The sequence below is a fragment of the Carassius gibelio genome, chromosome B4, assembly GCF_023724105.1.
Source record: "Carassius gibelio isolate Cgi1373 ecotype wild population from Czech Republic chromosome B4, carGib1.2-hapl.c, whole genome shotgun sequence".
In the NCBI taxonomy this organism is placed as follows: domain Eukaryota; kingdom Metazoa; phylum Chordata; class Actinopteri; order Cypriniformes; family Cyprinidae; genus Carassius; species Carassius gibelio.
In genome coordinates, this window is record NC_068399.1 from 16,688,747 (window position 1) to 16,714,783 (window position 26,037).

The window sequence follows — 26,037 nt, forward strand, 5'->3', positions numbered from 1 at the left end:
TCACTATTTAGGTTTCAGCACAACTTATAATATTGGGTGGGTGATGTGTCCCTTTGCATATCTAGATGCCCAGAATTGGACTCTTTTATTTATTTATTTTTTATTTTTTTGCTAATCTCAGATTATTTTGGATATATTGGATTTAGACGTGATTACTATTTTAAGTATTTAAAGATGGAAATCAAACATTCAATACATACTTTCAAATTTTACCCCCCCCCCCCCCATGTTGTTCCAAATGTGTGTGGCTTTCACAAATACTTTGAAAACCATTGGCTTCTAAATCAACATTGGACCTCCTTTAATACACAGGACATGGATCTGCGGGAGATATGTAGAACTTTATGAATGACAAGCATTCCAGTTCTGTTGAAATCTGTGGGACTTTTAAGGCCATAAATGACAACTATAAAGACAACTATATTAGCATGCACACTAATCCATGGTAATTTTATCTTTATTTTAAGTGTACTCTACAGTTTAGTCTACTGCGTCTTTGGTTGTCAATGGTTTTATCATTCATCAGCTAAAAAAAGTTGTTCTGGAAGCTATTCCAACAATGTCGCTCTTTGGTGTCAATAATATTTGTGGTTTGAACTTTTCAGCCCTGTAGACTCCAATTGAATTTGAATGAAAACTGGGTAGATCGTAAAGATGGGTTCAACAGAAACAATGTTTTTCCTTTGCGGCCGAGTGCATGTTGTTGTGTCAAATGGTTTCACTGTTGTGTGCCATTGTTGTGTCAGTTCTTGAGACCAACCTACCTGCATTATTCATTCCCTCAGTGGAGCGCATCCAGATGAAATACTACACCTGTCCATTCAAAATGACAACAGCGGCCATTTGGTATAATGGTGACGTGTGTCTCATGGTGTTCCTCATTTGATAAGCAATAGCTCGATCCAAGATGTCGACTGGGCAGCATGATAAAATAAAGATGGTGTTGGATGGCGTCTCGAAAGGGTCATATCTTTAAAGTGTGCCCTTCGGGTTGATGTTGGTTGCACACTCTGCATTTTTTGGAGGAATAGTGGCGCTCAAGGCCCCCTAAAATGAATAGTGCACACTATGGACCTAGACTTATTGTTTATGATGTTGTGTTGAATTAATTTAACACTGAGGGACTTTTACCCAGACTTTGACCTACACAAAATCAAGTATTCCTCTTGCGGCGGCACTTTTTCAGTCTGTAATAGTCTCATATTTATTGTTTAGCTTATCAGTAACTTCCAATCGCCCGATACAAATTGGACTTCAGAGGCTATGCACCCGTCTTGTGTTCGATTTCAAACTGCATATAGTGTAAAACAATATGGGGAACAAGTCAACATAGCACTTCACAGGAAATAGAAAGGGAAATGTACCCACCAGTCTTTGTGCACCACTTTAGGGCTACACAAAGTTTTCATAATTAAAGCAGTGAAGCTATTTTAAACAGTGCTTTATGTTACGTATTATATATATAATATTATATTATTAAACATATAGTATGTTGATATTTATAATATTTTTATAATATTCTTATGTAGGCCTATATAGTTTAGTTGTTGTACCTGATTTAGTGAAAATCAGAAGAGGAAGCTGTAGGCAGTTGTCAAAGGAATGAAACATGCTTGGCCTGTCTTTCTAGTCTCTGGCCCCCATTTTAGAAGATAAATCAGATAATGCAGACCTGTCTGTAAGTGTGTGTTCATGGCTAATCATTGTAAAATCAGGGTAGAAACTCTTGTGGTGGTCAATGAGGCTGTATTTACATTATTTATAACTAGTTTTCTGGATAGCACATCATGAACTCCAAGCCAGAATGAGAAAATATTTCCGTCAGAGAATTCTTAAGATAAGGGTTTATCTGAAGGATAGTTCGTTTATTCAGTAATGTTATCATTTACTCGCCATTCTGTTGTTCTAAACCTGTATGACCCAAAAGAGCTGCTCTGTTCTATAAAACTGTAGTGAATGGGAACCAGGGACAGTCAAGCTTCAAAAAGTGTTTTAAAAGACAAATGTCATATTCCAAGCTTTCTGAAGCCATATAAGATGTCTCTGGGAGGAATAGTTTGAAATTGAAGTCATTCATATTTTTTTCCCTGACAGATGTAGTCACCATTCACTTTCAATGAATGGAAAGGAGCAACATGAACATCTTACTAAACTTCTTCTTTCGTGCTCCACAGAAGAATGGGTCATTTAATTTAATAAATTAAGAAGAGTCAAGTCACAGAATCATTAAAGTAACACGAGACTCAACAGCACATTTGTTCCTTTACCAAAAGTGTTTTAAAGTGGAAGAATGTGTGAAAAATCAATATTTACAAAGAAAAAATGTAATGGCTTGACTGACACAATTGACTAGCTGCTTCCCCGTGTGCATTTTCTGCAGCAACGGTCACAAACGCTGACTGTGTTTTAGCATTGATTAGCTGGATTGCAAGATGATTGACAAGCAACATGTTGCACTTTGGCAGCTTTTGGTCGATGGCAGTCTCTTCCTGTTACGCCAGGATTCACACAAAATCAGGACACAGGGTTTGTTCAACATAATCAAGCCGAGCTTTCACATGGACTGAAGCGAAACTTAAAGCACCTCATTGGATTTTTTCAGCCTTTATCATCACCTAGCCAGAGGGAAGTTGGCTGATCTCACCTGTGCACTCAAGGCCTCAGAAAATGCTTGTGTAATTTCCTCTTGATTCACCCTTTGGTGGATAGACTTGGGTGTTTTAGCTTCACAGTCTTATAAGGAAATGCAAGTCTAGGCCTACATATTTTCCAAAATGCCTGAGTTGGAGGGTTGTTAAATGTCGACTGTGTTGAACGGCTAGTCAGCCTTAAGAAGAGCCAATATGATAAGTGACAATTTGTATCATAGACTGTACTGAATACGATGCAATTAAAGACATCTTTCTTTAGAATTGACTAAAAGTTTTTGAAATTGTTTTCATGAACTGATTTAAAACTCAAATGCAATATGAATAAAAGCTTGAAAAATTAAACAAAACTTACATAAGTTGCTTTGGGTGCTACAGTAGCTGAAATAAAATGTTTAAGTTGAAGTACTACAATTACTAAATCTAAAACGGGAATAACAAATTAAGGTTAAATAGAAATATGTAAAAAAAAAAAATAAAAAAAATTAAAAAAAAAATGTCATAAGCACATAAAGTTACTAAAATTAAAAATTGCAACTGGAAATATGTTTAGAAAAGCCATTCAAAGCATTAAATAATACTGTAATAGAATGTGAATAATATTAAAATAAGGTTGCATGCAAAACAAACGTAAAGCACAATCAGCTTGGTCAGATTTATAAAGAAATGAACCTTAAAAGCTGTCTCTTATATTCAGTTAATCACAACCATACAGCGACTAACTCCGAGGAGTTGTTTCTTTTAATTAATAGTTCAGAAAGCTGAGTTAATGGATTGTATTAGTCTGAAACACTGCCCTATATAATTAACAGTATTGGCAGAGAGGTGATTTTTTTTTTTAACAGTGAACATTAGAATTTGTAAATATACCTCACTGCTTCTTTTATAAAGACGCTATGTTATGCCCTCCGAGAAGTTAATGAAATGTTTTATTGGGCATACGCCTAGGTCTTTTTGTTTAAATAGCAAGCGATTTAGTTCTGGTTCATTTCTTGGGTTGATCAGTGCTTATAGGTCATAAAAAGAGCAATCATTTCTTCTGTCTGCGGGAAAGCCCGTCTGTTCTCTTTTACCACTTCTATACTGTTTATCCTTGCTGTTCTCGACGTTATCGCCATGACGACCTCCTTCAGGTTCTTTCCCCCAGCTGTTGTTTTCTAATGACTCCCATTGGACGCAATTTTTTTTTTCCTGCCCAGAAATTGTCCACGCACCTCTATTGACTGGGGCTTGTCTAAAACCTTGTTCTGAGATCTGCTGGAGATGCTCAGGAGATTTCAGGACGGCTCTATGAGACCGAGTTCCCTCTTGTGAGTGTGGAATGTTTGTTTGTGTGTATCTTTGTGACATTTGCAGAGGGTCTATGCGGGCGTCTGTCATCCTGTGAATAACTGCTGCGTCTGGGCTATTCAGAGCTCTCCTTCTGTGTCCTTGACGTAAAACGTTAGATTAATAAGTCACCATAACTGGGGCATAATCTCTTTTAAGCATCTCTTTCAAGAGATGCCCACACTTTGAAATTCATCCAGTGAGGGCAGGGACACAAGCTGCTATTATGGTTGCTATTATATTATGACTTTTTTTTTTTTTTTTTTTACTTGCTACATTAAAAATCAAACATGGAAAATTTACTTTTTCGAATACATGTTTCTGGTTATATTATACATTTCAGGTCACACTCATAGTATTCCAAAAGAGAACAAAAATGTTTGTTTTTGTAATCTATAATTACAAAATGACGAAATGCTTGACCTTTCAAACAACGTTCTATTTCAAGTGACATCATCAAGGCCGCATACGTTTCAACCAATGAGTGCAGGGGTTGAGTTTTTCTTTCTGAATATCACAATTATCAAAAGTGCCTAGACATAGTAAAACATTTTCTCACAAGAAGACACTGTGTCTCATCTCCTGATTTCTTGCCAGAATTTTAGTTAATAATAATCTATTCAGTATTGCCTTTTTCAATCTTATTGCTGTTTATACCATTTCATAAGATCAATATGTCACTTGAGGCCAGTGATTCTCTCTGTTAAAAACCCTTCATTGCTGTATGGTGAATATAGCCCAATTTGATTGACTTTATGAAATGGTAGCAATTTTAAATAGAACAGTTGCATTCTGATATTTGAATTTTAAAATGGTCAGTTAATGTAGTTTATACCTGTTTACAGTAACTTTGAATGTGTCTCATCCAGTTATTAAAGGAAAAGTTCAACCAAAAATGACAATTTGCTCACCAACAGGCCATCCAAGATGTAGATGAGTTAGTTTTCTTCATTTGAACAGATTTAGAGAAATTTAGCATTACATCAATCTTAGTGAATGAAGCCATCAGAATGAAAGTCCAAACAGCTGATAAAAACATTACAAAAACCCACAAGTAATCCACACGCCTGCAGTCCATCAATTAATGTCTTGTGAAACGGAAAGCTGCATGAAGAAACAAATAAATTGCAGTCCATAATCCTTAATAACCCTCCCTCTGATGAAGAAGTTCATCTTTTGCTGTCCTCTCGCATCAAAATCCACCGACATACAGGTGCTGGTTATACTGTATAATTAGAATATCAGCAAAAAGTTTATTTATTCGACTAATTCCATTCAAAAAGTAAAACTTGTATATTATATCCATTCATTACAAACAGACTTACATATTTCAAATGTTTATTTTTTTTAATTTTGATGATTATAACTGACAACTAAGGAAAATCCCAAATTCAGTATCTCAGAAAATTTGAATATTACTTAAGACCAATACAAAGAAAGGATTTTTAGAGATCTTGGCCAACTGAAAAGTTTGAACATGAAAAGTATGAGCATGTACAGCACTCAATACTTAGTTGGGGCTCCTTTTGCCTGAATTACTGCAGCAATGTGGTGTGGCATGGAGTTGATCAGTCTGTGGCACTGCTCAGTTTTAATGAGAGCCCAGGTTGCTCTGATAGTGGCCTTCAGCTCTTCTGCATTGTTGGGTCTGGCATATCGCATCTTCCTCTTCACAACACCCCATAGATTTTGATAAGGGTATAAGGTCAGGCAAGTTTGCTGGGATACCATGGTCCTTAAACCAGGTACTGGTAGCTTTGGCACTGTGTGCAGGTGCCAAGTCTTGTTGGAAAATGAAGTCGGCATCTCCATAAAGTTGGTCAGCAGCAGGAAACATGAAGGGCTCTAAAACTTCCTGGTATACTGCTGCGTTGACTTTGGACCTCAGAAAACACAGTGGACCAACACCAGCAGATGACATGGCACCCCAAACCGTCACTGAAGGTGGAAACTTTACACTGGACCTCAAACAAAGTGGATTGTGTGCCTCTCCTCTCTTCCTCCAGACTCTGGGACCCTGTTTTCCAAAGGAAATGCAAAATTTACTTTTATCAGAGAACATAACTTTGGACCACTCAGCGGCAGTCCAGTCCTTTTTGAAGCGAGATGGTTCTGACTCTGTCTGATGTTCAAGAGTGGATTGACACAAGGAATGCGACAGCTGAAACCCATGTCTTGCATACGTCTGTGCGTAGTGGTTCTTGAAGCACTGACTCCAGCTGCAGTCCACTATTTGTGAATCTCCCCCACATTTTTGAATGGATTTTGTTTCACAATCAAAATCCTCTACAGGGTGTGGTTATCAAGCCCTCCTTGTGCAAGGTGTCAATGGTGTCTTTTGGACAACTGTCAAGTCAGAAGTCTTCCCCATGATTGTGTAGCCTACAGAACTAGACTGAGAGACCATTTAAAGCCCTTTGCAGGTGTTTTGAGTTAATTAGCTGATAAGCACCAGGTGTCTTCAATATTGAACCTTTTCACAATATTCAAATTTTCTGAGATAAAGAATTTGGGATTTTCCTTAGTTGTCAGTTATAATCATCACAATTAAAATAAATAAACATTTAAAATATATAAGTCTGTGTGTAAAGAATGAATATAATATACAAGTTTCACTTTTTGAATGGAATAAGTGAAATAAATCAACTTGTTGATGATATTCTAATTAAATGACCAGCACCTGTATTTGTTCAGAACTGTTTTGGACGGTGCTTGATCTGCACATATTTCTCACCTGATTCAGACAAGTTAACCTTTTCACTGGAGAAAGCAATATTTTGGACAGAGGACTTGTATTTTAAGTTTAAGATGAATTTTATTTCACATGAAGTCATATTTAAATGCGCACAGCAAAATTAAACCCATTAATTCAGATACTGCATACATGTTCTAATGTGTGAGTTTATTCTATGGAGCTTTGGGCCAATTATGTGATAGTTGATGGAATGAATGGGTGTCTGTGCATCTGACAGTGTGGTCTTGTGCTTTTAGGCCAAACACTGCCCTCATATCAGTTCAAGAGTGCTGGTATCACTGGGACAGAATGTGTTGACTGTTAAAACACTGCTCGTTTTGTAGGAGCCTGGTTATGCATTTTCAATGGGATTTTTGTCATCTAGGATGGGTCAGTATGGTGGTTTACATCATGACGTTGTAGAAATGAACTTTTAATTTGTACATGACCTTCTTCAACACTTAATTATCTTTTAAAAGCGAATATAGGCTATTAGAACCAAATAAAAATGTGTTTACCTCAGTTTTGCTGAAAGATTACGCAGGTGTAGTTAAATATAAGCCTGTACCTGATGTCACCTGGCTGGCATCCTTCCGATCTCTTCACGGTAGTGACGGAGCGTTCTTAGGACGGACCTGATATCAGAGATCGAAGGTAGGCCGTGTCTGAATGAATATTTAACTGTTTGCAGAGCACGGCTACGTAACCCGGAGGCCAGACTATTCACATTTCGTTTTGAACTGGCAGGTCTATGGAAGTTTTCACACTCCCTGTCTCATGTTTGGTTTTGTTTCACACACAGAGTGATGAATAAGCCCACGAAGAGCTCATTGAACAGCGGCGGTTTAATAATTCACTCCACAGTTCTGTGGAGACTCAGAATAAAGGAAATTTGCCTGCCTCCTCACCATTCAACTTTTTTTTTCTGCTTCCTCCACACATCTTTTAATACAAAAATAAATCACTAAACAGTCAGTTTTGTATAAGTGTAATTTTTTTTAAGTAATTTTTTTTTTGCATTTAGTTTTGATTTAATAAAAATTTTATCTTAATTGCATATAATTTCCATTATTTTTTAACTTATTTTTATTTTATTATTTTTTTTTACTTATTTTTACATCTTTTTACATTTGGTTTTCAAATAGTGTGTTTAGATAGTTATATTATAATGTTATTAAATGTTTAATATGATTTTGTTATATTACAAGTTTAATTTTCTTTAATCTTTTTATTCATTCTTTTAAACTGAATTGAATTTAAGTACATATCATTTTTCATTTGTTTTATTTTTAATTAACTTTGACATTTCATTTTAAATTGTATTGTCTTATTATATTTATTTATTATATATGTTATTAATTATATTATAATATACCTTCATTTATTTAATTGTTTGTAATATAACAGTAGTATAATAATTGCATTATTATTTTAATTACATGCCTTTTTTAATTTATTTTATTGGGGCCTATTCCATAAAACAGATTTACCAAATAAACCAGGCATATTCAGTTAGTCTGATTTATTTTGAACTAAATCAGATGACAATTAGTCAGATTAACTGAAATGAGCCTGGTTTCTTAGGTAAACTTGTTTTATGAAACCGGCCCCAGGATTATTAAAAGAGATTTATAGGAAAGCGAGTGCCATGGTCCCCGACATTTTAGACATTTTTATCCAGTTTTTGGAACCTTTTTTGGAATCCCTTCTAACTTTACCTACATGAACTAAAGTACAGTAGATTCTAGGTTTCCAAGCCAGTGGTTAGACTGGTTACCTCAGTTTTAAACACTTAGCTGTCTCTGTATTTGAAGCTTTGAAGTTATTGAAGTGGTTAGTGTTGTTTTGTCTCTCAGTTATTAGGCTTTAATAATATACATGTGGTTCTTTATATAGAGCTCATTGTTTGATTCTGTAAGAGTGAGATAGTTGTGAAACAGGATTAACAAGCCATTTAAGGGTGTTCTCTCAATTGCAGATTACACCTAGTCTGGGACCTAATTACAATGTTAACGGTGACTCCTAAAGGAGCAATCATTTTTAGTCTAGCTTTTGGTTTAATATGTGTCAGACTCAAGAGAGAACTGTACGCTGCTGTTAAACTGCGACTGTGTGTGTGTTACTGTGTTTAAACTGGGCTGAAGGTCAAAATAAACAGGCCATCCGACAACTTCAAGCTATTCATGACTCACAAAAACATTTTTTGCCCAGGCTAACATTGACCTTGGCCACATCATAGGCTTTGAGTGACCGGTTTTTCCACACCCTGACCTGTTTGTGTCATTAGCCTGCCGAGCGAAAACAGCTGAAGGAAATGATAACAAATGAGTTCTGTTATCAGCCTCGGTGCTGAGAGCTGTGCGGGAACACTCTTAAACATTAACTGAAAAATCAATGCGCACAGAAACAGAAGGTCGTGACCTCTGTGCGAGCTCTCCTCAGATGCTCCGGGTCACCGAAACCAATGTGTATTTGGATCCTCAGGGTGACTACGTTCTACATCGTAGAATGCTCCAAATACAGTATATTCATTTAATTGTGGATAGGATATCAGCAGGGCTAAGATGAAAAACATGGCCTGTCTGTGACCTCCAAAGCAACTTCCCCCGTTGGCAGCCATATTTGTTTTAATTGTTTGTGAAGTTTCATTTTTACCCATGAGAGGGTTTGGATCTCCAGTAAAAGAGCACAACCGTGGAAGCATTCACCCTCCGCTTAATGACCATGATGGGATGGATGGATGGATGAATAATGAATGAATAGCTTCCAGTGTAAGACAAATGAGCAGCAATAGTTCTGGATTGCCTGAGGCTACAGTGTTAAATGATGTAAAGAATTATTTCTGATTTCTTTATACATTAACCATCCATTCTACACGAGCAGGATCTGTTCAGGATGAAATCATACCTAATAAATTCACATAGTTGAAGTTGAATCTGAAACTCTCCGTTGAAAATGACCGACTTCCAGTAAATTCATTTTAAATGGTTGTTTAGTGTTTTCAATTTCTTCTGTCAAAATAATTGTCAAATATATATTTAAAATGATTTAATTCAGAATCAAACACACATTCTTAATATTAAATGAAGAGCCATGCTAAATGAAGAGCCATGCAGAGTCCAGTATTTCTTAAACATATTGTGCTGGTTTAACTAAAGGTTAGGTAACTTAAACGACCAGGTTTTCTTTGATTTCAACATATAATCATTGCTCTTAATACTAGTGTCCATCATCTGTTTGATTACGTCATTAAGTGAATTTTACCATGCATTTCCGGCATATGTACATCAATTTGATGTAGTATTAGCTACTAATTAAAAATAAAATAGAAACCAAATTTTCTGTAAAGCTGCTTTGCAACGATTTATATACACAATATACACAAAAATTTCACTTAATTGAATTGAACTGAATTGGTTTAAGCTCTCTTAGGAAATATTACTCTGCAAACACCTTTAGAGAAAAGTTTTAAGTTTATCGTTAATTAATAATAATTATAATAATGGTTATATTAAAATAGTCTAGTCATATGAATTAAAATATTGATTATTAATTCTAATTTAATTATACTTATAATACTGGTCACACTTTAAGGTCTAATTCTAGCTAATTACAAACCATTAACTATGACTTTTGCCTCAGACATTTCCTTATTAAATGTTGATAGAGTATTTGTTAAGTTCAGGTATAGGATTATGGATGTAGAATATGGTTGTACAGAATATGTACTTTATGATACTAATAAACCGCCAATATTGTAATAGTGAGAATTGGTCCCTAGTATATTGTTACCATAATATTATTTTAACATTTTTATTATTATTTTTTTTTTATTATATAATGCTGTATTAATGTTGAGCTCATTGTGGCTATCCATTGAAAATGAAAAGTGTGTGTGTGTGTGTGTGTGTGTATGTGTGTGTGTGTGTGTGTGTGTAATTCAGTGAAAATAGCTTTTTCTAGTAAGTAATGTCTTTAATAACCCATTACTGAATTTAAGGATATTTGAATCTCTCTCTCTCTCTCTCTCTCTCTCTCTCTCTCACTCACACACACACACACACACACACACACAGTTCTCAAGTGGTGGGTGGTAACAGCACAGCGCACCGGTCTGCTTGCTTGCAAAGCTGTAATTACAGTCAAGAGAAAGAGCCATTAAACCATAATGAAAAACTGCAATGTGCTTTTTTTTTTTTTTTTTGCCTTCCTCAGTCTCTTTATTCATCTTACTGATTTTATTCCCTGATATCTCCTTGTTCCTCTTTCTCTTTCTCTTTTCTGCAGGTTTGCTAAGAACCTCTCCCCAGATAAGATTAATCTGAGCACTCTGAAAGGGGAGGGCCATCTTACCAACCTGGAGCTGGATGAGGAGGTTTTGCAGAACATGTTGGATCTGCCCACCTGGCTCGCCATTAATAAAGTCTTCTGCAACAAAGCCACCATCCGGGTAAGAGACGCCCCTGCTTCTTGATGACATCATCACCATGAGTCCCTCTGACACCAGTAGTGTAGAATCAGCTGGGAAGATAATTAAGCTCCGCTCTCTAGACTTGTACTCCGTCATAGGACTGCATAGACAATATTGCTGTTGTGTAAAACTCACTTAAAGATTACTTAAGACTTACTTAAAAAATATAAGCTGATAACGTTACATGTACTCTTTAGCAAATCTTTAGTGAAAATTGTTAATTTAAATTTTCAGTGTTACATTTTTTATTTTGACAATTAAAAAAAAAATCTTACAATTTTTTTATTTACAGAAGCCATCATTTGAAGTTATTATTTTAATTATTACTAAAAGAAGAATAATGTAATTAGTATACATTTTTAATTATTACTGCTGTTAGTATTATTAATAATAGTAATAAAAGCAGTAGAAGTAATAAAAACAATAATGATTATAAAAAAAATAAATAAATATATATATATATATATATATATATATATATATATATATATTAAAAGTACATATTTTAACATAACTGCAATACACACTAAGCAGTCTTTTGAATTCACATTTGATCGTATTGGTTTTAGTATTAATAATTATAATAGTAGTAGTTGAAGCAGTAGTAGTATTAAAAACAATAATAATGATGATAAAATAATAATAACAATAATGTATTATTATTATTTATCATTTATTATTATCATGGCTATTAATAATAGTCATAATATTTTTAAACAATCTTATACACCGGCTTTCATCATATTTATAAGTAAATATTTCCACATCCCCAATGCAATACACACTAAGCAAAGTCTTGCACCACATTTAATAACATTAAGAAACCAGACAGCAGGTTTGTGGTGAGGGAAGAAAGTGACTGAGCTCTGTAATCTCAACAGCAAATTATGACAGCACATTGACCACACAAACCTCAATAGAGCAAAGACACAATAATACTTTTAATTGCTCAGTATTGTCATAACAATGACTCCACAGTTGCAGGAAGCATTGTAGTAAATAAAACCTGACATTATAGATGATGCTTTAGTTACAGGAGCAAATACCACATGATTTCTCTGTGCTGTTATTTCGCTCTATAGAGCTAATGCTAGACAGGCTGATCTTGTAGTTTTACTTTGTACTGTACTTCTCCTTGAGCTTTCCCTTTCTCTCTTCCTCTTTCTGTCCCCAGTAGACCTTTCCATCCTTCACTCTGGCATCAGTTATCTAGTGGTCTGCTGCAGTTTTCCATAACCGTTATTGGCCATTCCTCCATTCTTGTCTAGACATGCTCAGCCACGTAGTTGTTTAATGAAACCTCAATGGATTTCATTGTGTCTATTGATAAAATACGATAGCCGCAGCTGTTCTGAGGGTCAGTGCGGCCCTTATGCAGCGATCTGACTGGTTAGATGAAGCTCACGCCTGTATAATGACTGACAAGAGAGAAAGGATGTACTATCTTTGATGAACCTCACCAATAGATCAAGTCTTTGAAATTCTTCTTATGCTATGTTCGGCTTCTCCTTTTTTTTTTTGTTGCTCCCTATGATCTCCTAGCATCAGTTTTAGTATATTTCAATGCCTAATATTCATGCTGCTTTAAGCTTTTTAAGTCTCTCTACTTTCACATCCATATTCCAGTGCAGAGGAAATGAAATACAGCTTTTTTTACATTCTGCTCTTTAGAGATGAGTGCATGTGTGTTTCTTGTCCTCTTCTGACTCTTTTTAAGAGGAACGTACAGTTTTCTCCCTCTGGCAGTGCTCCAGGTGCTTCTGAATGCTCACTGACACACACTGGAAAAAACTCTCTCTCTATCTCTCTCTCTCTCTCTCTCTCTCTCTCTCTCTCTCTCTCTCTCACACACACTCACTCTCACCCACACTCTCTCTCTCTCTCTCTCTCTCTCTCTCTCTCTCTCTCACACACACACACTCAGACACACACACACACACACACACACACACAAACACACAATTACACACAAAAACACACAAACACACACACACACTCCTTAGAAGTTAAATTAGTAAGGGCCTTTCATTAATGCAGTGATGTTCATACTAAGCAAACCAGTAGAGATTATTAGATTTGAAGAACATAAATTATCAACCTTTAAATTATCCTTAAGTCGATTTTTTACGTTTCACTATATTTCTGAGGGTGTTTGGCTGTCACAAATATATCCATAAAAGGAATACAATAAAGGCAATCTTTAAAGTGTGTTTTTATCTAGAAAATGTAATGTTATTAACACACACCAACACAGACAGGAGTAAACGCATCATATCTTAGCAAAGCTAATGCAAACAGTGTCTAATTACAGGCTGTGTACTTAATAATGAAGAACAATGTTGGATATACTGTAGATATATTTTTCCTTTGTGTATGTGTGTGTGTGCACTAGATCCCATGGACCAAGCTGAAGGCTCATCCAATCACTCTGGTAATAAGAATAATAATAACACTTTATTTTAAATATTTTGTCTTTAGTATTTTTTTTATGTTGTTTTGTCTTGCTGTTTTTTATTTTGTTTTGTTTCACAGTTTTTGTTTTGTTCCTTAGTTTTTTTTTGCTTTTTTGTTTTTGTTTCAGAATTTTGTTGTTGTTTTGCTGTTTTTTGCTTTTTGTTTCATTCATGTTATCTTGTTTTTCAGTTTTTTTTTTTTTGCCGTCTAGTTTTGTTTTTTGTTTCTGTTGTGTTTTTTGTCATTGTTGCTGTTTTGTTAAGGCATAAAAGACGTTTTCTGCAGCTTAATATTGCAACTTTAAATCATGTCTTTCAGACTTTGGATAAAGTCATCATGGAAATGAGCACCTGTGATGAGCCTCGTCCTCCCAACGGCCCATCACCCATTGCAACAGCGTCGGGTCAAAGGTCAGTTTCAGTTGATCAGCTTTATCTGCCTTGATTTGTATCTCTCCTCTGCTGCTTCCTGTTTTTATTGGTTCCTTCTGCAATGGAAAACCTAGAGGTATAAAAAATCTGCCATGGAAGATATTACTTCTTTTTGTATTTGTTTTTGTTTGTTTGTTTGTTGTAAGAGTTAGATATTGCTTTTTGGCTAAATCTTGTTGTAGTGTAAAAATTGTTCGCAAGTCTAATATTATATGTTTATTTATAATCTTATTCTCTCTTTGCCAGTGAATATGGTTTTGCGGAGAAGGTTGTAGAGGGCATCTCTCTCTCTGTGAACTCCATAGTAATCCGCATCAGCGCCAAAGCTTTTAATGCCTCCTTCGAGCTCTCGCAGCTCCAGGTCCACAGCGTTAACACCAGCTGGACCGCCAGTGACCTCCGATACACACGCATCCTGGACCCCACACGTGGAGAGGTGACAACAGATACCTATGGTGTTGTGGAGTCTATGAGCTATGTGTTTATATTTTAACACCATGATTTGTTTTAGATCCTAACATTTAAGGAAGTGAGCTGGCAGATGATCAGGATTGAAGCGGACGCCATCCAGAACACAGAACATGAGGTTGTCAGCGCCCCCATACGCCTCATCACCAACCAGTCAAAGATCAGAGTCTCTTTAAAGAGGAGGGTAAGGATGCACACATGCTCCTTTTACATGCTCAAACAGAAAAATATGGTTAATGTTCAAAATGAGATCCAGCTTTGGATCACTGTACCATCATGTGTATTTTTGAGAGTGTGTGTAGCAATTGTTCTTCTGTGGATCAGCTCTGAGCTCTGCAGGCAGCCGGGATGCGTTTCTCTGTTTCTAGTTTGAATATTGGCATCTGATTAGAGGGTTTTATTTTGGTAGCATCCAGGCCTCTCAGAAAAACAAATGCAAATAAACTCTGTACATTTAGTATGGTCAAATTATACAAGATTAAATGCCATGCAATAGGGAGCATATTGAAAATCTGGGTTTTGAATTCCTTCTTAAACCTGAAAAAATAAAAATAAAATAAAAAATGAAGTCAATAAATCATCCTGATGTAACAGTAAGAGAAATATTGAAGATTCTAAAATAAAATAAACAATAAAAAGCTTGAAAACTGGTGTCATTAAACAAAAAATAAATAAATAAATAAATTGCAATAATGTTTCACTGATTTATGGTCTTGGCGAACGAAAGAGACTTCTTTAAAAAAACATTACTTATGATTTCTATGATTACTTGGCCTCATGGCTGTATGTCCATGCTTTTTCCAGATGAAAGACTGTAATGTTATTGCATCAAAGCTGATTCTGGTCATGGATGACCTGCTGTGGGTGCTGACGGACTCTCAGCTCAAGGCCATGGTGCAGTACGCCAAGTCTCTTAGTGAAGCCATGGAGAAATCAGCCGCACAGAGGAAGAGCATGGCCCCCGACACCACACAGGTGTGTGATTCATGCCACTTCCTCATCCACTTCACTAATCAGCCACACCACCTGTTGCAGACTACCTCTTTTTAAAAATTTTGCTTTCTATTATCAAAATAGTATTTTGGTGCCCCCTACTGGTGGAACATTTTATTCCTACAATATACATCAGTGATTTCACCTTTTTTTCTGTGTTTTTAGGTAACCTCGGCGCCCCCCTCAGCCCAGCAGGTGCGCACACAGCAGGCTTCAGCCACAGCAGATCAGAGTGCTTCTATGGCACGGCTGTTTAACGCCCATGATGTACGTGAGACCTCACACCACCTCCAAATCAAACATCTCGACCTGCATATCTGCGATGACACCATTGACAACGACAGAGGTACCACATATGCACACACAATTCTGTTAACACCAAAGTTAGTTATACAGTTGGGTGTTAAGCTGAAATGTCTTTTTCACTCTGCAGGAATTAATAAGAGATTAGATGGTGGTGCAGTGCAGTTGTCCTTCAGCTCTATCAGCATAGATTATTATCCCTACCACAAAGCTGGTAAACTCCTCAAACACTTTAGATTATTACTGTAATAACACGTTAAACAGGAAGATGTTCAGTTTATGAAAACATCATTCTTTCTCTCTCTCAGGTGAGACCTGTATGCACTGGATGCATTACGGTGAGGCCACAAAGTCCCGTGAGGCCTGGGCCTGTTCTCTCCTGGATGAGTTCAAGTCTAATTTGGAAATGCTCAAAAATGCAGTCAGTGGTCAGACCCAGAGCTCCCCTCAACATGGTGAGAACGTCCTTCCAATAAGCACACCTTGATTGGCTGATTTCATCTCATTATAACTGAAGAACAGAAAATGGATCAATCTCATGCAACCTATCGAGAACATGTCTGGACCATTTTTGACCCCATAATATATATATATATATATATATATATATATATATATATATATATATATATATATATATAATTTATTTGTTTTTAGAGGGGGATTTTGGGGTGGAATGTGATCCAGACACTGTTTATTTAATTGACAGCTGTTAATTATAGATGCATACTGTAGATCTGGATATCTGCTCATCCAAACAGTCGATAAAGCAAGTATTTGTGAAACTTTATTTTATAAGGGCTCTTCACAAAGACACTTTCAGATGATGGGTTGTAGCTCTGTTCATGGCTAACAAAAGTGGCCACTGAAAGTATAGCAGGGTCTTTGTATAAGGGTCTTTAGCTAAAGTGTTACAGGTTTTAGCTCAATAACATATTATGGCTAATATTTATATAATATGAGTATATTATTATCATGGTTTTAATTTTGAAGTCATTAGAATGTGTTGTGGTCAGTAAATGTGTCCTGGTAGCTGCTAACACCTGTCCTAGTTTGAGAGGTTTTTTGCGTAATGGGTTCTGTGTCCCCAGTCCATCAGTCGATTGTCTTAGAAGCGAAGGGTGGAGAGATAATGGTTAGGGAGCTGGACTCAGGCCCAGATGGCTTGTGGCCGCTCTCCCCCACGGCCAACTGCTGCTGGTGTCTGGAGACAGGTAGCTCTCTGGTGTGCGTTTGAGGTGCCTCACAAACACATGGCTGTGGTTTGTGCAGTTGGCCCACTGTGTTTGTGATGTCTGAGTTTATGTGTTTCCTACAGGAAAGATCTCCACCAGCTCCAGTACTTCATTCTCGCCCCCACCTGCACCGAGATCCCAACTCATGTCCAGCTCAATTGTGCTACAGATAGCAGATTTCAGCATCTATCAGGTTTGTATGGAAGAATACACATACAATATGTAGTCGATTCAAATTCAGATGTGTTTCATCGAGATGCATCAGTGCTGTCATCATTGACTGAGTAAATGATGAAATATTTATTAATAAGTCACCCTTTAAACGTGTATTGTTACGCTGTGTTGAAGGTGTCTACAGCAGACCAGTCACGCTCAAGTCCTCAAACCATGATCTCCTGCAATAAGAAATCCCTCTACCTCCCCCAAGAGATGCCGGCTATCCATGCTGAATTCACAGAGTACTACTTCCCGGATGGCAAAGACTATCCTAGTAAGACAGAAGTGACAACCTCCATCGTAAATGCTGACAAATCAGAATAATCACTTAATATCTCAATTCAACTCAAGCATTCCATGAATTGACCTGAATAAACTCTCTCTGCAGTCCCTTGTCCCAACCTGTATGTGCAGTTAAACGCACTACAGCTGGTGCTTGACTCTCGCAGTCTGGTTTGGCTCAATCTGTTTGCGCTGGACCTTCGTCAGAGCTTAGAGCAATTTATGGAGCTGTACAAACTCAATGACTCACAGAAACCTGACGAGCATGTAGATATCAGAGTGGACGGACTCATGCTGAAGGTAGTTCTTTCTTACATTGACTTAAACTGCACAGTTTAGCTTCATTCCTAATCAAATGGCTCATTTCCACTGAGCAGTACGGGTCAGTACAGTTCAATATGGTACGATTCTGGGCTTGTTTCCACTGCCAGCAGTACCCTTACTTGATAGACGGGATGTATGCCAGAAAGTAGTGATCGAAGTCATTCTTCTCACATGTTTTTTTCGCACTCTAATGTAGACAAGCCCAAAATGAATGAGCAGCATAAAGGAATGAGTGAAGGAGGCCTTGTTTACATTATTAAGATGCATTTTGGATTACAAGTGTACTCTAAATACATTAAATACAAGTGTAAACACCAGAGGAAGTGAAGCCACAAAAGACATTTACATTTAATTTTTTTATTTATAGATGTAGCAGACACTTTTATCCAATGTGACTTGCAGTGCATTTAGGCTACACATTTTTTTTTTTTTTGCTAGTATGTGTGATCTCTGGGAATTGAACCCATGACCTTTTGCGCTGCTAACGCAATGCTCTACCACTGAGCCACAGGAACAAAGGACAGCTTATTTTCCGCCTACTGACCTAACAAATAATCACAAGATGTGGGACGTGCACTTATCAGACGGTATTTAAACTTTGACGGGCCGAATCAGAAGTGTTATTTTCTGATAACAAAAAAAGAAACCGCAGTAAGTACAAGCAATCATAATATTAGTGCGCAATAACTTTAGCCCTCCTGCTCATGTTTGAACTTCAGCAGAGGGATCCGAAATCAAATAATCAGCACCACAGGGGTGATCTAGTCCAAAGTGACCAAAAGTGGGCAGAAGGGACAGATTAAAATGCCAGGTGTAAATTGGTATGTGTCTTCATTGTCCACTTGTGATCTGATCAACCAAAATGCGTCTTAATACCAATTGTAAACAGGGCTGGAGATGTATTTACCATTTACCATTCTGCAGCGAGTCTAGCTCCACTCATAATGTAATGAACTACTGTGCTAGTTACTCCAATGGAAGGGTCCAAAAAAAATGCTATGGTACAGTTTGCTATTTTCGTACAATTCAATACTTCTAACAATGGGAACGGACAGAAATGAACACCGTACAGAACTGAACCATACCACTCAGTGGAAATGAACCAAAAGACACCTGAGCAAGGTATGTCTTTCAACGTTTTTAGAAATTACAAGTGAGTTTGATCAGAGTTGAAGCTAAACTCTGCACGGCAGTGGCCCTCCAGGTCCGGATTTGAGTAAGCTTATTGTAATACACTATACAGTAAATTATCGTATTATAGTTTAATTTAAAACTCTATGTTTGCATGTTTGTAGCTGGTGATCCCTACAGACCAGGAGAAGACTCAGCCTGACCAGCCCCGCTCAGTTTCAGTCCAGACCTCAGAGATGGTAGCCACTAACACACGTCACTCTCCTGGATGTACTCGGTCCAGTCTGGAAGCCCTCTTGCAGGCCTTCAAGGAACAACCCTTCTTCACCTCCCTCTCTTCGTCTTTTCCTCGCTCCCAAAACTCCTTCTCTGTGCTGCATTCTGTCTTCCAGCGGCATGCTCACGAGCAGGACACACGCATTCATGATGTGTACCGTGGCCTTGCTCCGCCATCTCTCTCCACCAATGCCCTCAAAACACCAGCAGCCACTGACTTGTGGGCCGTGCATTTTTCCCAGTTCTGGGTGGATTATGAGGGCTCACGCAGTGGGCGAGGTCGTCCGACACCTTGTGTGGACTCCTTCCCTCTGACATTTTGGGCATGCCACCCTGCCCGATACACTCAGCTCCATGAGAGGCTCAGAGCAGGCGCAGGGTCAGACCTGTTGCCTCGCAGTGAGTCAGCAGAGATAGCCAGTCGTCTGCAGAGGAAGAAGCTTCTAAAGGAGTACTACAGCACTGATACATCTCCCAGCAACACGCCAAGCAATGGCCTCCACAAACCACGCTCTCTGGATGGCCTTTTAAGCAACTCCTCTTCGTCTCTTTCCCTTGCTTCCTCATCCTCGTCCAGTGAAGTGGACTTGCAGGTGCTAGTGCATGTCCAGAAGCACCTGAGTGCTCAGGTGAGCCATGGGCAGTATATGTTTCTGCTCAGACTGCAAAATGCTGTGAAATCTCTGCAGCGCTCTTTACAGCAAGATCTGGAGCAGTACGGCTCCAAGCGCCAGGGTCCCACTCAACCCTTCAGTGCTTGCGTGGGCGTGCACATGAAAAGTGCAGAAGTTACACTACTCCTAAAGCCCATTCCCCAACCAGATTTAAACTCCAGCCCTCTGGACTCAGACGTATCCCCTTCAGAAAGCAGGGCCACTCTTGAAGCCGGGAGTGAGGTAAGCGAGGGGCACGAGAGGCCCTCGGCTGCAGGAGAGGGTACTCGAAATGCGGATCAGCTCCTTTGTGCAGGGACACATGCCATCAATGCATCTCCTCTCCTTCCTTCTCCATCTCCTGCTCTGAGAAAGTCATCTGTGGATGAGAGGAGTAGCGTGGTATCTGGAGGGAGGGTGCCATCTGAGGAGAAGAAGGATTTGAGGGAAGGCTATCCCAATGGGGAGGGCAAAAGAACTGAAGCCGAAGGGCAGCAGAGTGTAACCTCACAAGGTGGAACCATGGTAATAGATCCCATGTCTGACAATTCCTCCAGGGAATGGACCGACAAGAGTCATGGAGGCAGGCTACCTCAGTCCATGTCCAGGTATTACTATTTGTGTATTTAGAGCACAGCTGTCCAGTCTTTCCTGCTTTGTTTTTGGAAATTGATCATGCAAGTAGCGCTGAATATCCCTGTCTCAAATGCTGACATAAGTTTTTGCAGTCCACCGTAGAGTACAAACTTTGGTATAAATGGGACAGCATACTGGCCAGACATATTGTGGGCCAGACAGCCGGGGAATCCAAGCATGCTCCTAGAGGGCTACCTTGCGGCAAACTTCAGTTCCAACCCTGCTCCAAGGACCTGGCCTTTAATGTTCAATCATGATGAAAACCTAGCTGATTTAGGAGTATTTGATTAGGGTTGGCTAAATGCTGCAAGCCCTCTAGGAGCAGGGTTAGCTACCCATGGACTAGATGAGGGATGAGCAACTTTGGTCCTGCAGGGCCACTGTCCTGCAAAGTTTAGTTCCAATCCTGATGAAAACTCGCCTGCCTCTAGTATTCTTGTTACCATAAAAGCATTGTATAGGTGTGTTTAATTGGGGTTGGCGTGAAACTCTGCAGGACCCAAGTTGCCCATCCCTGGCCTAGTTAGTAACCCATGAAACTCTTTGAATTTCATCCTAACCCAGTCTAGACCTGGAAGGACACCTTCCTGCAGAATTAGTTCCATCCCTAATGAAACACACCTGAACCAGTTAATCAAGGTCTTTTAGAATTACCAGAAATAAATTAAGATAAATGACTGTAGTATTGTTTTTCAGATAAACAAGTATGTTAACTTAGAATGTTTCTTAAATTTCTGCAAACATATTATGGTATTTTTATGCTTCAGTAAAGTCAAAAACCTACATACAGCACCTTTAATAATTTCAAGAATCATTTTTTTTCTTGTCAGTTTTAAATTTACATTCATGACAGTAGCACTGGTGCACTTTTCACCAGTGGTGTAGAATAGAAAATGTTAGAACTGAATGTAGATTGGATTGATACAGATGAGATTTAATGTTATGAGAGTAATTTAATGTTATGAATAATTTTGAACATGAATGTTTAGAGCCAGTTTGAATTTTATCATGATTCATCAATGTTCCATTCTCAGAATCACTCACAAGTGTATTAACAAACTGTCTCTAATACTTTACTGATGCATTTGTTGAATTGATTTCATAAAATGTTGTTCACCGCAGCAAAATGTCTTGCAGGTCAAGGGGGTTGAATAATTTTGATCGCAACTGTATTTGGGAATAAAACCCAATGCACAACTGCTTCTTTGCTCTAAATGTGACATTTGGGTGTGTGTGTGTTTGATCTCTCTCTTCCAAAGGAAAGGCAGTTTATCAGTGGTCTCTGACCTCTTAACTTCCACGCACAGCAGGTCTACCTCCTTATATTCCATGTCCAACATGTAAGACACCCTCCTTAGGACTCTGTGCCCATCTGTGTATGCGTGAATGTTTGTGCAGAAAACTGGTATCGTGTTTGTGATCATTTCGCACTAGCTTGTCCTTCATTGTGTTATGTGTAGGACTGTGGATTTGCGCTGAGTTTGGCGACTCGGTCTCTGACTAGTGCCAAAAATGTTGCCGCCTTAGTATCATTTGTGTTGGTACTAACATGCTCATTCACTGTCATGCTCACTGTTCTCTACTTTTTGTGCATGTACTCCGCAGTGGTCGATTGATTCAGGGCAAGTCGCAGTCGAGTTTCTCAGTATCCTTTTCTAAGCTCATGAAGAAAAGCCCTTCACTACAGTCTCTGGATGATGTCTCCATTGACAGTTACTCACTCGAGGATTGTGACAGCTACAGCCTGCTGGAGAGAGGTATATGTGCTCCTGAACACCATATTGTACTTGTGGTTTTCTTTTTATACAAGCGCGGTATTAGATTTGTGACCACAAGGAGGCAGTATTGTAATGCCTATCTTTTTGTGCTATTTTTGTTCCATTAATGGAGCAATGCTGAAAATTTATTGAGAACCAATTTATTTTCCATTTAGCATAGGCTAAACATCAGTCCCAGATGTTATGAGCTTTGCAACTCAATTTGGCTCTGGATATGCTGTTACACTCTCTTGTTCTTACCAAATAATACACAAATGTTTTTTGTTGCAGATGACATATCAATATCTGGTTTTAAGGATGTTCAAAATGAACAGATTTCCACAGAAGGGACAAATGTGACTCTCGCTCAGGAGGCAGATGAGGGCCAGTCACCTGACGCCATCAGCAATGCCTCACAGAGCATAGATGAACCCACGAAAGACCTTGTAATAACCGCTTTTTATTTATTCTTTCATTCTCCTTTTTATATCATGCTCAACTTGGTTGATAATGTTATCTTTTTCTCTTCTCCTGAATGAAAGCAATTTGATGATGCATCTATTAGTATCTATATATAAAATATCTGTATTGCGTGAATTTGCAGGTGTCTGTGCTGGTTTTGAAGATTCAGTCAGTCTGCTGTTCTCTGGATCTGAAGGGAGATGATACAGCAGTTGCTCTGGAGGTAGGACGAATCCGACCCAACCAGCTCGGCAATGTCAGTTTGCGGCAGTATCTTAGCAACCGCGGCCTGGGTAAGACTGATTGACACGTGTGTGTGTGTGTGTGTGTGTAGTGTTGCTGTTACACCTGATAAATACTTGCTGTTTGCGTTTCTTCAGGTTTATTGTCTACAGCATCAGTCGCTCAAAGTTGCGAAGGTACTTCAAGTGTGTATCTTCATATTTTTGCATTGTGTGTGTGTGTGTGTGTGTGTTCGTTGGCATGTTTGTGAGTGTTGATTCTGTCTGTGAGTTTGCATTAGTCTGAGTTGTGTGTGTTGTGTGATCACTCTTTCAGCACTTTTTGTGTTTAGCGAGAATACTACTATTAAAAAGTTCCATGGTCACTCTATGGTCACCTAAGCTACATCTACAGCATTTAATAAAAGAAATATACAGTAAAATAGTAATATTATTACAATTTAAAATGACTTATTTCTATTCTTTTTCTTTTTTTAATATATATTCCTGTGATGGCAAAGCTACATTTTCAGCAGCCATTAAACCAGTCTTCAGTGTCACATGATCTTTCAGAAATCTTTCTAAGAAGCTGATTTGGCACTCAAGAAAATGTATTATTATTATTTTTATCATCAGTGTTGAAAACAGTTGTGCTGCTTAATATTTTAATGAAAGCTGGTGCGATTCAATAGAACAGCCTTTATTTGTACATTTATTGTTTTTAACATTGAAAATGTTTTACTGTCACTCTTGATCAATTTAACACACCCTTTCTGAATAAAAGTATGAATTGCTTTCAAAAAATACAAAAATAAAATAAATTACTGACTTAGAACTTTTGAACGCTGATATGAACCCCTTTAAAGCACCTTGGCTGAAAACATTTAGTCAGCTGGTGGACGAGTATGTAAATAAGAGTTTTTTATTTTTACTTTTTTGAAGCAGTGTTGTAGGTTGTGTGTGCTGTTAATGGAGCATTTTCTCGTTCACTGGTTCCTGCTCTCTCTCTCTCTCTCTCTCTCTCTCCTATAGCTGCTTTGGTATTGTGTTGTTGTTTCTCTACTGTCACAGACCACTGGGTTCCGCAGTAGCAGAACTGCTGGTTCAGGAGACTTTGTACACACATAAACACACACATACAGACTCATCTATCTGGGCTGTTTCAGTGCACTGCCTCTTTCCTCTCCAAGGATTAATCTCTAGGCTTTTCTCTGCTCAGTTTCTCTTGACTGATTGTGCTTGCCTCTGTTTTTCCAGTCTGTTTCTCTGTATCTTTCTCTGTATCTGCTCCCATGTTCTCTAGTTTCAGTTATTCTGACTTATTCACTTTTTCCTCCTGCAGTATTTTTCTTCAGTATCTTCACTAGGGAGAGAAAGTGCTGCGCTTGCTTGTTTTTAGTCACATCTGTTCTAGGATTAATCGAGAAGTTGAGTCCGGAATGACAGGAATACCAGTGATCGGATCGCTTTTTCTCCTTGTAATGGGGTCGGAGCATTTCTAACTCCAGTGTATTCACACAGGATGCTGGATGTGTGAAGTGCAACAGTTGACCCAAAAATGAAAATTCTATCATTAATTACTCACCCTCATGGACCACAAAACCAGTCTTAAGTCGCTGAGGTATATTTTTAGCAATGGCTAAATAAAACTTTGTATGGGTGAAAATGATTGATTTTTCTTATATGCCAAAATCATTAGGCTATTGAGTAAAGATCATGTTCCATCAAGAGATTTTGTACATTTCCTACCATAAATATATGAAAAAATAATTTTTTGATTAGTGATTAGTAATATGCATTGCTTAGAATTAATCTGGACAACTTTAAAGCTGCAGTAGGGAACTTTTGTAAAGATATATTTTTTACATATTTGTTAAACCTGTCATTATGTCCTGACAGTAGAATATGAGACAGATAATCTGTGAAAAGATCAAGCTCCTCTGGCTCCTCCCAGTGGTCCTGTTGCCATTTGCAGAAAGTCATGCGCTCCCGGTAAAAAACAACCAAACAGAGCTGCGGTCCGTAACTTTGTTTGTGTTCAAAATGTAGAAAAATGTATATAATAAGCGAGTACACCATGAATCCGTTTTCCAAACCGTGTTTTTAGCTTGTCCTGAATCACTAGGGTACACCTATAATAAGTGTTTATATTCTGACTTTTAGATTGCTTCGGGGTTACCGCGGCGGAGTAACCCTGTACCTTTGTGATTCTTCATAGACATAAACAGAGAGAAGTAGTTCCGGCTACGATGTTCTTCCGCAAGACGCAAACAGTTCTGTTTATTAACCGCTAGAGCGTCAAAACTTACCGACTGCAGCTTTAAAGGTTATTTTCTCAGTATTTCTATTTTTTCTCTGCCAAATATATTCCGATCCTAATAACCCACACATCAATTGAAAGCTTATTTATTCAGCTTTCAGGTGATGTATAAATCTTAATTTCGAAAAATTGCCACTTAAGACTAATTTGTGGTCCAGGGTCACATATTTTAATGATGTCCTTACTACATTTCTGGGCCTTGAACGTGTCAGTGGCATTACTGTCCATGCAGAGTCAGAAAGCTCTCGGATTTCATCAAAAATATCTTTATTTGTGTTCCAAAGATGATAGAAGGTCTTGCGGGTTTGGAACGACACAAAGGGCTGAATTATCATTTTTTGGGTGAACTATCCCTTTAACTCTCCTTTCAAGAAATTTAAACTGAACTTCATGCACATGGACAAAAGTTTAGAGCCACCCCTATATTTTTCTACAATATTATAATCATAATGTAAATGAAGCAATACATAAGAACGTGTTTGTCATGCATTAAAGAGAATGAATGAAAATGAATTGATTATAATTGAGTCATATCATTTCTATTCTATTAGAGTTAAATTGCAAGATAGCAATTTCCAATATTATTCAAGTGGACATTATAAATATTCATAGGTTGGAATTCATAATTATAAAAAAAAAACATTTTATTCAAAAAGTCATGTCAAATTTGTATTAAACTCTTTGAATTTACAA

General features: G+C 37.8%; 1 protein-coding gene across 11 annotated transcripts in view; it reads left to right on the forward strand.

Annotated features, from left to right (window-relative positions):
• The window catches only part of LOC127956519 (UHRF1-binding protein 1-like), a 33,238-nt gene that overhangs the window by 1,141 nt on the left and 6,060 nt on the right, over positions 1-26,037 (forward strand). Inside the window, exons 2-20 of one of the 11 annotated variants that reach the window (XM_052554526.1) lie at positions 10,999-11,161; positions 13,575-13,613; positions 13,955-14,046; positions 14,314-14,503; positions 14,579-14,719; positions 15,340-15,510; positions 15,694-15,874; positions 15,962-16,045; positions 16,140-16,286; positions 16,923-17,045; positions 17,150-17,259; positions 17,415-17,556; positions 17,671-17,864; positions 19,184-20,556; positions 21,844-21,924; positions 22,190-22,341; positions 22,633-22,787; positions 22,946-23,096; positions 23,184-23,231. In XM_052554526.1, coding sequence (XP_052410486.1) covers positions 10,999-11,161; positions 13,575-13,613; positions 13,955-14,046; positions 14,314-14,503; positions 14,579-14,719; positions 15,340-15,510; positions 15,694-15,874; positions 15,962-16,045; positions 16,140-16,286; positions 16,923-17,045; positions 17,150-17,259; positions 17,415-17,556; positions 17,671-17,864; positions 19,184-20,556; positions 21,844-21,924; positions 22,190-22,341; positions 22,633-22,787; positions 22,946-23,096; positions 23,184-23,231 — 3,737 coding nt within the window. The remainder of the gene's footprint in view (positions 1-10,998; positions 11,162-13,574; positions 13,614-13,954; positions 14,047-14,313; positions 14,504-14,578; positions 14,720-15,339; positions 15,511-15,693; positions 15,875-15,961; positions 16,046-16,139; positions 16,287-16,922; positions 17,046-17,149; positions 17,260-17,414; positions 17,557-17,670; positions 17,865-19,183; positions 20,557-21,843; positions 21,925-22,189; positions 22,342-22,632; positions 22,788-22,945; positions 23,097-23,183; positions 23,232-26,037) is intronic. The other 10 variants (XM_052554527.1, XM_052554528.1, XM_052554529.1 and 7 more) reach the window with 10 other exon arrangements.